The 11279-nt window shown below is 47.8% G+C and overlaps 3 protein-coding genes across 3 annotated transcripts; all 3 read left to right on the top strand.

The window, feature by feature from the left end:
- Nucleotides 1–3489: 3489 nt before the first annotated feature.
- On the top strand, nt 3490–5439 carry PtA15_18A23 (uncharacterized protein; the record flags this gene model as incomplete). Its single annotated transcript, XM_053164759.1, has 6 exons — nt 3490–4000; nt 4071–4152; nt 4214–4289; nt 4425–4503; nt 4603–5012; nt 5101–5439. The coding sequence occupies 6 exons, from the start codon at nt 3490–3492 to the stop codon at nt 5437–5439; spliced, it is 1497 nt and encodes a 498-aa protein (XP_053028523.1).
- A 1494-nt stretch (nt 5440–6933) lies between these two features.
- PtA15_18A22 (uncharacterized protein) lies at nt 6934–7870 on the top strand (the record flags this gene model as incomplete). Its single annotated transcript, XM_053164748.1, has 2 exons — nt 6934–7004; nt 7084–7870. 2 exons carry the CDS (start codon nt 6934–6936, stop codon nt 7868–7870), a joined length of 858 nt encoding a protein of 285 aa, XP_053028522.1.
- A 1577-nt stretch (nt 7871–9447) lies between these two features.
- PtA15_18A21 (uncharacterized protein) lies at nt 9448–10845 on the top strand (the record flags this gene model as incomplete). Its single annotated transcript, XM_053164737.1, has 6 exons — nt 9448–9616; nt 9691–9936; nt 10031–10120; nt 10225–10265; nt 10365–10445; nt 10525–10845. 6 exons carry the CDS (start codon nt 9448–9450, stop codon nt 10843–10845), a joined length of 948 nt encoding a protein of 315 aa, XP_053028521.1.
- Between the last annotated feature and the right edge of the window lie 434 nt (nt 10846–11279).

Raw genomic sequence — 11279 nt, 5'->3', positions numbered from 1 at the left:
TATCGGAGTTTGTCAGGTTGAGTAGTCGATCCTCGTACTCTTTCCTCTGCTTCTCTTTATCTACAGTTAATGTATTAATGTTATGATTAATGCTATCGGCGTATGACTCAAAGGTTTTGAACTGTGATTCGATTCTTTGTTTTGTATCATTGCTTAAGTTATCTATTTTGTGGCTGTTGTTTAGTATAGCCTTTTCTAACTTATCTAACCTCAAGTGATACTCTCCCATTAGGCTGCTGTTCTCCACTACTAACTCCATGGTCTGTTTATGGAGTTCCTCAAGCTTCGTTAGGGAGCTTGTTTTATACTCATCTTGAATTGTGTTACCTATCTCACATATCTTGTGATCAAGGTCATTGATCCTCCCGATCACGTGAACCTCAATACTTTCTTGAGTGGATGCTCTGTCCTTCAGTTCTTTCTCCAATTTCTTGGGCATAATCGTATTAATAAAATTTACGGCCGCCTTAATCTCAGGACTCAATATAACATTGTTCTCTAACGCAGATATTTTAGTGAGGGCTATAGCTAAATCATTAGAAATCTGGACTACATTCTCGCTCATCTGATCTATTAAATGATTAGTACTTATATCGCTATCTGCTGGAATTTGGTCTATCTTCAGATCTGATCCTGATCGTTCTGGAACTGGTCCTGGGGAGGGCCGTTGTGGTTTCGCTGTTGGGTCCTGATTCTCCCCTCTTCGAGGAATTGGTACGTCCCCTGGAGGGACCTGGCCATTCAAACCATCTCTGAATAGATGGAAGATCTCCAAGCTCTGTTTCGGCGAGGTCCTCTGGTAGGGCCTTGGAACGTGGCTCCCACTTGCTGCATCGGTGGTCCGGCCTCTCGTTGACAAATGACTTGAGGTTGAGGGCCTTGGTTCCTTAAGCGCGCTGGGGCGGTGTGATTTGCTGGGCGGGCTGGAGGGAGGTTGTCTCTCCTTTCCCTTGGCTGGACCAAGTTCGCATTGGACGCTCGACGAGCCTGGGTTAGGGGCGCTCTGTTGGCTACCGGGATGTTCTCCATCACCGTCGCCAAGTTGCCCTGATGAGTTCTTGCCGGTTGAGTATTCTGTATCATGTAACAAGGATTTTGGTTTGGATGGGTCAGAGCCTTTAGGCGAGGTTATAGGAGAGATGATCTGCTTACTTCCGTCGGTCTCAAGTAGTGGGATGCTGTGATGGAGCTCGGGTCCCACCCTCCTGTTCTTACTAACGTAGCTTCCCGACCTCTCAACGCTATCATCTCCGAGAAGTCCTCCCGGCAGTAGCTTAGATGAGCTCTGATGGCCGCCTCTGATGATTGATTCGTGACGTTGTTCAACCAGATTCGATTTTTGTCCATGCGGTAGAAATACCTCTCGAATCTTTCGGTCACCGGTACTAGATAAAGAGTCATCAGTGTATGTTTTGTTATATTTATTAAGGTATTCTCGTCTATCTTGTGGGATGACTGACGCTGGTGGAAATCCACGGGAGCGAAGTTGGGAAGGGTCTGACGCCCGGTACATACGTCTAGTTCTAGTGACGAACTCATCTTTAAGATTCAGCAACGGGTCCATGGTTTATATATGGAAAGAGGTATCTCTTACCCGTAGATTGGTCACTGTGAACGCTGACGGGTCTATCGTCAGGCAACAAATTAACTCTCTCGGTAGATCCGTCCTCTTGGTTAAGTAGGACTTCTGGTGAGTCTCCTCTGATCGAGTGTTCTACGTCTGATTGCTGAGAACCTGGAGTGGTGGCTCTGGGTTCGCGGATAACTCCTACTCGATTGTCTGGGAGGTTCGAGGTTCCTCGAATGGTGCTTTCAGCGTACTCAGACACTGGATTGGGATAGAACTCTTGAGTCTCTGTCTTACGGCAGAGATGGCAGACGATTACTGACTTATTAGGGGTAACGAAGTTAACGGGATTAGTGTAAGTAGTAGGTATTGGTTTGGATAGAGTTGTCGAGAGGGTTACTGTTCTCGGCGTCAAAGGTATTTGGTAGTTTTGGTCAGCGGAAAATTTCCCGGCCAGACCCCCAATTGTCAGGCTTATGCTACTTACGGAGGAGTCCGTAGTGCTATAGCCGTAGACTGTAGCAGAAAGAATATCAATCTTTAGTATATGACCTTCGATAAGCGGCTCGGAGTAACTCGACGAGACTGACGCAGCTTCCAGCAGTCCTAAGACCGGGGCAATCCAACTACGAGTTACGAAGAACTCGGTGGGTATAGGAAAGGATAACAAGAAGGATAACACACCTAGGTCACGTAGCAATTGGAACGGTCGTAAGAGTGCGTAAGGAATCGTAGGAGTGGGGCGTAAAGAATAAGGAAGATACTATCTGTCGAGTAGGTTATACTATTGTAGACCGGGGGCAGTGAGATTAAGGTATTTCCGACTGGGAGTCGATGAATGCTTAATATACTACCGTAAGGGTTTCGAGGGTATGACCGCGCAAGACTGGATAAAAATGTACTGAGGGGAAAGAGAGGAGCGATGCATCGTCGCTTAGCTCTCTCTTTTATATCTATTGGTCAGCTGTTTGACTTGTGGTTGGTGGATACTTCCCTACCACCTTCTTTATCTTTATTCTGTTTACCTCCTTTCTACTCTATTCTGTTAGTCGTACCCTTTCATTCATAATGTATTCTTCTTCATGCAATTTGTGTCTTCCGCGGCCGCGCCCGCGCTACTCTGATTCATAATGCAATTCTTTCATGCATTATGCTATTATTGCGCCTGTACTCGCGCTGTTTCTCTATTTCTAATGCGTCTCTTTACTCTATTATATTATCTCTCCCCGACAATCTCACAGGATGAGGTCACTCGCTCGCGGCAGGTAAAGCAAGTGCAAGCCAGCGGCTTTTGAAGGCCCTTCAACTGAGAGAACGAGCATGCGCGCCTTGCAAGTTGCACCCAGTTGTTGTGATATACGTACGAGGGGCTACTTGATATGTTGTACCAGGACAACTGGGCCGTCAGATAATGTCCGGTAGGAGGGTGTCGGCAAGCCACCGATGGATCTTTCCACCGCCCTGGACTTCCGGTAACTGTGAAACCTTCCACATCATCTGCAATGCCTGATCGAGTGACCAATGTGAGGGATGCTTTTGGCAAGTGGATTGGCTGGGCTGAGCGAATTGTAACAGGCCCACGCTCGGTGTATTGAATCCAGACATAAATGTGCAGATACGGTCAAGGGAATGGCTGGAGTCGGAAATTGCACTGAGTTGTGAGTGTCTGGATATCCAGGATTCTCTCCTGCCGATATCCACCAGAGTCAGTGTACCTGTCCGGCAGTTGAACCGAGCCGTGGATGTTTGAGGAGTCCCTCAGTACCGTTCCAGGAGTTGCTGTTGGTCGACTGTCACACTGTTTCGTTGGAAATAGTTGGGGGAAGAACAGGGAAGAGCACGACTGGCGAAGATAAATAGTATTGGGAACCGCCGCAACCTGATAACGAGATTATTGCTGCAACCCATACGAACGACGAAGGATGTCCAACCAACCATCAACCGAACTCGAGTTCTTCCCCCATCTCACCGAGTCACAACTAACAGACCTCAAGAAATTCTGGGAGGCACTCAACGGATTGTTATACACCCCCGCACAAGCCAACCAGGCCGATGGCAAAGCGACCAAGACAAAAGCTGAGCCGACCGTACCCGAACGAGTCAAGAACTTGGTTGGAGAGTCAGAGGCGGAGAGGCTGGCGACGGAGCTATGGGCATGGATCATGATGGATGACCCGGACATGATGGTGCTGAAGTACATCCGGGCCAAGAAGTTCAAGTCGACGGCCGACTCTCTCGAGTTACTCATCAACTCGCTCAAGTTCAGGGCCGACCGGAAGCTCTCAACGATCTACTACGAGAACCCGAGCATACTCAAACAGCTCAAGACCGCCAAGGCTTTTGTGTTCGGCTTTGATAAATCTGGCTCACCCATCTTTAGAGTCAATGCTGCCAAGCATAAGACCAGCGATCAAACTCCAAGAGAACTCGAAGGTATACCTCATCATTTCCCCCTAGCCAGTTGAACGCTTGCAAATAACCCAACTCTTCTTCTCCTTCACAGATTTCATCCTCTATTCTATGGAAGTGACTCGACTATTCGTCGTTCCTCCCGCAGAAACCGTCACAATGTTGATCGACTTGAGGTGAGCAAATTCTTACAATTAGTGAATGTCATACCTCTTTCTGATTTGCAGTCGTTGTTAGTGGATTTGGGATGTCCAACATGGATTGGAAATGTGCATCGTTCATGATCTCCACACTGGAATCGTATTATCCTGAAGTAAGTCAATCTTGATATCCATTCAACGAAATATCAACATGCAAATCTCAGATTACTACTCAAAAAAGAAAAAAAAAGAAAGAGAAAGAACGAGTCACTGATCTAGAGAAACGTACAATTTGGGCTTACATTCAGACTTTGAATCATCAAATCATCCACAACGCACCCTGGATTTTTCAAGGCATCTGGAAGGCGATTTCGACAATGATTGACCGTAAACCTCTCTCTTTTTCTCTTTGAAAACTTACTTAGCCTAATAGACCAAGAATCTGGAGGCTGATCGACCGATACGATGTACATATTATAATTATAGCGGTTGTTCGGTCGAAGGTGCTATTTACATCGAAGAATGAGGACCTTATAAAGCTAGTGGATAAGCGGAACTTGTTTAAGGCCGAAGGCGGGGAGTCATCTTTCGAATGGACGATCCCAGCAAACTATCCGGTCGGTACGTCTGTCCCACCGGCCAACACCGATCCTGCTGAGGTCGAGAAAGCGAAGCAAGCCGAGCGCCGAGTCCATCTCGACCTCACTCCGGAGCAGGAACGCGCCAAAATTAGTGAACTTAATGTCCGCGCTACCTTGGTCGCCCGGTTCATCTCACTCACTCAGCTTTGGTTGTCAGCCTCTGAGGACCAAACCTCAGCTCCCGAAAGACTGGTCAAGATCTTGGCATTGAGGCAGTTGCTTAAGCTTATCCTGCGCGCACAATATCTGAAGATGGTTGAGTTCTTCGCGTTTTTTACCCAGATCTCATTCTATTACTCACACAGATAATTTGCCGATTTTTTCAAACCAACTCGCAAATAAGACGCCGTTGATCGTTCCGAACACGATCTACCACTACCGAGGTATCCTGAAGGGCGAAGAACCGGGGACGATCGATTTCGAAGCCGAAGGAGCAAGCAGCAGGACGAACGGAGGCCAAGATGCGCAGGCTGGACAGCCTGCTATTATGGGCCAGGAGTATGCCCGGCCCAGTTTGCTGAAGACCATCGAGCACGAAACCTCCCGCTTCCGTTCCACCTACCCCCCTTCCTCTTCGTCACTTCCTGATGCCACAACCGATCCTTCGCCCGCTCACGAGAATCCCGAACAGGTCGACCCCATCGACCAGATCTTTACTGAGATTACCCGGCTTGAATTTTGAGCCTTTCAGATTTACCAGCATCTCTCTCTGTCTGTCTCTATCGTCCCGTCTTCCTATGGTACACTTGTCCTGGAGCTTACAAGCACCAGAATCTTTCCAACCCTTGTTTCATTTTGTTCTTGTCCATAGCTTGCTGCTGCTGCTGCTGTTGTTGATGATAGTTATACTCTAGTGCTTATATATAGACCATGGGTGGGAATCACTGGGTCCGGAAATATCTGTATTGACACTTTTTTTCTGGATCAATTCTCCTTCTTTTGATTTTCTTTCTCATCCTTGTGATCTATCTGCAACTTGCAATACTCACGTCAGTACTGACAGTGGACACGGTGTGAATTATGTTGAGAGGAGAGCTTGGGAGAATCGAAGTTTTCCTCTCCAGTCAACCTTGCAAGTGGTGTCGACAACATGTGGATAAACACCACGAATCGAAGAAATAAACATAAATCAAAATGAAATGAAATGTAGCAGAACAGCTGCTGCTTCTTCTTACTTCCTGGTGCGCAGCGGTGAATGTCATTATGCCCCGTTCGCGCGGTAACCAGTACCGAAGGAGTTGTGAAGACTTGATGGGTGCGACTACATACAACGACGGCACGGCCGCACCGACCCGTGGCCATGGTCATATTCTTTATCTGTATTCTGTGTTTCCTTTTTTATGGCATGAGGCAGCCGCAAAGGATTTGAGATGATTAGAAAAGCTTCCCGTAAAATATGTACTGCCCCCGTCCTCACGACCCATGGTAATCGGATGCCCAGCCGTCCTTGGCCTGTCCTTGGGATACTCAGGACCTCAGCTGGGCACTGACGTGTCCAAGCGTTTTCAGACTGAGAGGAAGATCCCGGCCAGCTGATTCGTTTGTAGTGGATACACATCGGCACAATGACATTGATATCAGACAAGACGTGGAGCTGTTTACCGGCCCCGAAGCTTGCCTGCTAAGCACTTGGTTGCCCCCACGCCATGCCGTTGGAATCCGATTTCTGCTGTATGTAACCGGTTCACGTTATCGACTGGTCCAGAAAGAAAACAAACAAACCGGATGAGCTGACTGAGGTGACCGTAGGCAAGCTCACAGGCATGGCTGATGGGGCTCAGTTTAACCAGCAAAGTGTTCGCGCTGCTGGTCCAATCGATCGAATTCTCCGAGTACCCACTAAGAAGATTTGGTATAAGAAGGCTCGCCAGGTTGCCTCCTTTCTTTCTCTCCACTCATCTCAAGCAGTCACAAGCAAACATCTTAACTTCTCAACTATATATTTATTAGTGACGGTACTGGTGACCGGCAACTTTCTAATCTACTGCGTAGAACCAATCATTAATAATTAATAATCAGTATTAGTATTCCTTGACATTATAATTTCAACCCGTTCCACAATCAGACTCATCAATCGAGCTTCACGCAAGCATTCACCGGATCGTCACTTGACCGCCGATAATTTATCCGAGATCTACGGAAATACGCCCTTGAGCAACCACAGACGCCCATCAAGATGCTTGCTACTTATGTTATGACTTTTGTTATCTGTCTTTTTCAATTAGACGTTGGCGCCGCTGCATCCAGGTAAGCTTATTCTTAACTGACTCTGAGCGCATTTTTGTTTATGGCTCGCTGACTTCCTGGTCCAAATCTCTCATCACAGCTTCACTGCATCCCCAGCACAAGCAATTCAACAAAAGCGAGACACAGTAGCAATCGCGGTCCTGTCCTTTAATGGAAACGAGGAAGAAGGCGCGCCTGGAGATTCTTCGATGGAAAAAACTCGCGAACTGGTCCTCTCCAACACCCCTTCTGAACACAGACGTTCTAGACGAGATGCGAAAACAGCAAAAGGCAAGAACGCTACGACCCCTTTCCCGGCACCCCAGAGCAAACGTGACCTGCCACCCCAACTCGCAGCTTTGTTCGCCCCACAAAACCAGAACACCACCAAAGCCCCGTTGAACAAACGTGACCTGCCACCCCAACTCGCGGCTTTGTTCGCCCCACAAAACCAGAACACCACCAAAGCCCCGTTGTCCAAACGTGACCTGCCACCCCAACTCGCAGCTTTGTTCGCCCCACAAAACCAGAACACCACTAAAGCCCCGTTGTCCAAACGTGACCTGCCACCCCAACTCGCAGCTTTGTTCGCCCCACAAAACCAGAACACCACCAAAGCCCCGTTGTCCAAACGTGACCTGCCACCCCAACTCGCAGCTTTGTTCGCCCCACAAAACCAGAACACCACTAAAGCCCCGTTGTCCAAACGTGACCTGCCACCCCAACTCGCAGCTTTGTTCGCCCCACAAAACCAGAACACCACCAAAGCCCCGTTGAACAAACGTGACCTGCCACCCCAACTCGCAGCTTTGTTCGCTAGCCAAGAACCGAAGGCTAATACCAATTCCACAAAACCGACACCTACGAGACGTTCGGTGGTGCTTTGAGGATATGAATAAGTTGCATGTTTTTGTATTTTTTCATGTGCTGCCAAACACTTGTATTTCTTCCTTATCACTGCATTACATTCCTTCATTGCGCGCGTAATTGAGAGATTTGATACTCAATGAGTTTGAGAAGGGGTGTCACGTGTCTATGAAGGAGAGCTTGAATCCATTCCTCAATCTCTTGATATGTAGATCAAGGGGATGTAGATGAGCGGGGTTGCCGCAGAATGGCTGGATCGCTATTCTAAGCGCCGAGTCGGTAGACTCGGCTGGGCACCCCCGAATAAAACTTCTTTAATTGCTAAAAAAAGGGCCTGAGAACCCACACATGCTGATCTTGCAAAGATTGTCCCACCCAGCCCCTTCCCGGTGCAAGAATGCCTCCTCGGCCTTCAGTTACCCCTCCCGATGTCTGCCAATGTAATAGGTCATCAAAGGGAGAAGACAGTGGCCATCGAGAGGACTCTCCTCCTCTAGATGTGCAGTCGGACCGGCCATCAAAGGGAGTGTTTACTCCATTCGATGGCCAGTCTCATTGTCAAGCATGTACAAGTGCCGAGGATTCTGCCCGGTGGGAATGAATCATTCTTGGCAAGCATATGTGCAGGTGATTGCCGGGGAGCAACCTCGGCAAGGATGTAGACTAGCTGGTGCATTGTAAGGAGCAATATTCCCCCCGGGCCCGGTGAGCCAAGTGAATTACAAGGAGCGATATTCTCCCCGGGCCCGGCGAGCGAAGACACCTTCCGCCGTCCGGCCAGCCAATACACATAGCTGCTGTCCGCCTGGAGCAGCCTTCCTTGAGCAGGTACGGACTGCTCCATGGTGGAATCCTTCCCGATGTGCAGGTGCTCACCGAAGAAGTTACCTTTTTTTGCGCGGTTGTTGTTCTGGTGGAGACTGTTGCTGATTTGTCCTCGCAACTGGCTCTCTTTTCGGAAATAGAGAAGTTTTATTCAATTCCTCCTCGGCTGGTCGATGAACCGGACTGATGTTTACTTTCTTTTTGTAAGATGAGCTGGCAGTCATAATTTTTGAACCCATTGCACCAAAGAATCCCGGCGACGAGATACTTGATTGAAAATGCATCAAGAGAACACAAAAACATGGTCTGTTCATTAGTCATTCTCGCTGTCCTCACACAAGCAAGCGTGGCGTCCATGAAAGCTTGATAAGCATGATTGTTGTTCTTTGACTACATTGATATGTACTCAAGTCCTTCGCCGCCCTTGGCCTTGGCCTAGGCTTAGATTTGTAAGCTAATGCATTTAATTTTTTTAGATTGGCTAGCTTGATGTTGGTATCAGCAGCTCTCAATAACGCTTATTGAGGCCATCACCAGAAAAATTGTCCCGGTATGATTCGGATGGCTGAACTCCGATGACGTCAGGAGGATTTCAACGCTTGATCGTCAGGTCTTCTTCGTTTTTTCAAGGATTGACGTCATCGTGAATCAAAGCGATCTCACCAGACGCAACGACAGGATATTTAAAGCTCATTTTTGTCTCCCTCGTCGACGGGAAACCATATCATTTGAACTTGAACCAGTCTGAACAACATCTCGTTGTCCAACAAAAATGCCTTCCTCAGCGACCCCTACCGCATTCCCGACTGATTCCATCCAACCTCAGACTCAGTCAGGAACGGGCTTAGATAGCAAATTAGAACCCAAACCAATTTACACTATGCTAGAACATTTTCATTCGGAAAATGGGAATCCGTCGTTCCATGAATATACCGGTTGTGGTCAGTTTCGTCATTGAGAATTCGACTCAGGGAAGATATCTGGTGGAAGACTGGCTGATTTTTTTTTTCTGCAGGTAAACTCAAAAATAGAAAAGTCTTGATTACTGGAGGCGATTCTGGGATCGGACGCGCGGTGGCACTGATGATGGCCAGGGAGGGTGCGAAGATTTCGATCGTATTTCTAGAGCAAGAGATGTCGGATGCCAAGGAAGTTAAAGCGCAAATCGAGAAAGAATCTAAAGAATTCAACAACGGTAGTGGCTGCACTCTAATCCCATTAGATCTAATGAGCAGAGACAACTGCTTCAAAGCTGTTCAGAGTAAGTTGCTCATGTTGTCTCTCCTAGGAAAACTAAAGGTGCAACCTGCATGTAGCCACAATTGCTTATCACGAATCTCCTGCTTTCTCTCCAGGACATGTCGATGAACACGGAAGAATCGATGTTCTTATTAACAACTCCGGCCGGCAAGATCTCTGTGACAACTTCGAAAAAATCAATTTAGGTATTTAAATGTCCAATTTTATTCTTCAAGCTATTCTGAGCACCGTCTTTCATGATGGTCGAGCGAACGTTTATTGATCTGGTCCTTTTTGGTTCTGATGACAGATCAAGTGGAAAACACGTTCCGCCTGAATATTTTTGGTATGGTCAGTCGTTCACCTCCTGTCTCGTAAACAATTTTCGTCCTGGAAAAAAGGCCAAATTATGTCTTCGGGTTTCTAATCACCTCGAGATCCGTATCTCAGTTTGCAATCACAAAAGCTGCGCTACCCCACATGCGTCGAGGTGGAAGCATCATCAACTCCACTAGTGTTGCGGCTTATAAGGTCAACCACCCATTTATCACTTTACCCAGTTATTTTCTTCCGGGAGCTGAACCGGCTGTACTCTTGGTTTGGGTTGCAGGGGAGTCCGAATTTGGTGGATTACGCGTCTACCAAAGGCGCAATCGTCACTTTCACCAAGTCCCTCGGCCTTCAATTGGCACCAAGGGGAATCCGCGTCAACGCCGTCGCCCCCGGAATCATATACACGGCCTTGCAGGCTGCCACGGGAGGGCAAGCACCAGAAACGGTGGATAGCATCGGCGTTGAGGCAGCTCCATTAGGTCGTCCGGGACAACCTTCTGAGGTCGGGCCCGCTTACGTTTTTCTAGCCTCTCACGAGAGTACCTACACTACCGGCGCGGTCATACACGTCACGGGAGGGACGGAAGTATACGGTTGAACGTTTTCGGCAGATAAATCCCTTGTACTTACCATCTTCAAGCAAGTTGCCTCACCCATGAGGTCATTCGCGCTGCGCCGAGGTGTTTGAACGCGATAGTCCTCGATCTCAAGTTCGATTTCTCCAAAAAAATATGACATGTACCAGTTATGTATAATTATTTACCCTATCCGCGAAAAGCAGCATTTTAAATTATATGTCCTCGGCTCCTTGATGAGAAATGTTGAACTTCAATGGTCTTACAAGTCCATCAGTGTCCCAACGTCCATTAAACATTTAGAAAAATTAACACACCTAGCCCACCAGTCATTGAGCGGGTCTACCTGGCTTCGCCGCAGCAGCAATAAAACCATTCCAAAATCAAGCTACCATTGTACTCCACCTGAATGCACAAGTGCCTTTCACAGTGACTGTGTATTGAAGCTTGGGTTGAG

The sequence above is a fragment of the Puccinia triticina genome, chromosome 18A (assembly GCF_026914185.1).
Source record: "Puccinia triticina chromosome 18A, complete sequence".
Lineage (NCBI taxonomy): Eukaryota > Fungi > Basidiomycota > Pucciniomycetes > Pucciniales > Pucciniaceae > Puccinia > Puccinia triticina.
The sequence above is the reverse complement of the archived record's forward strand: the minus strand, read 5'-3'. Positions and strand labels throughout refer to the sequence as shown.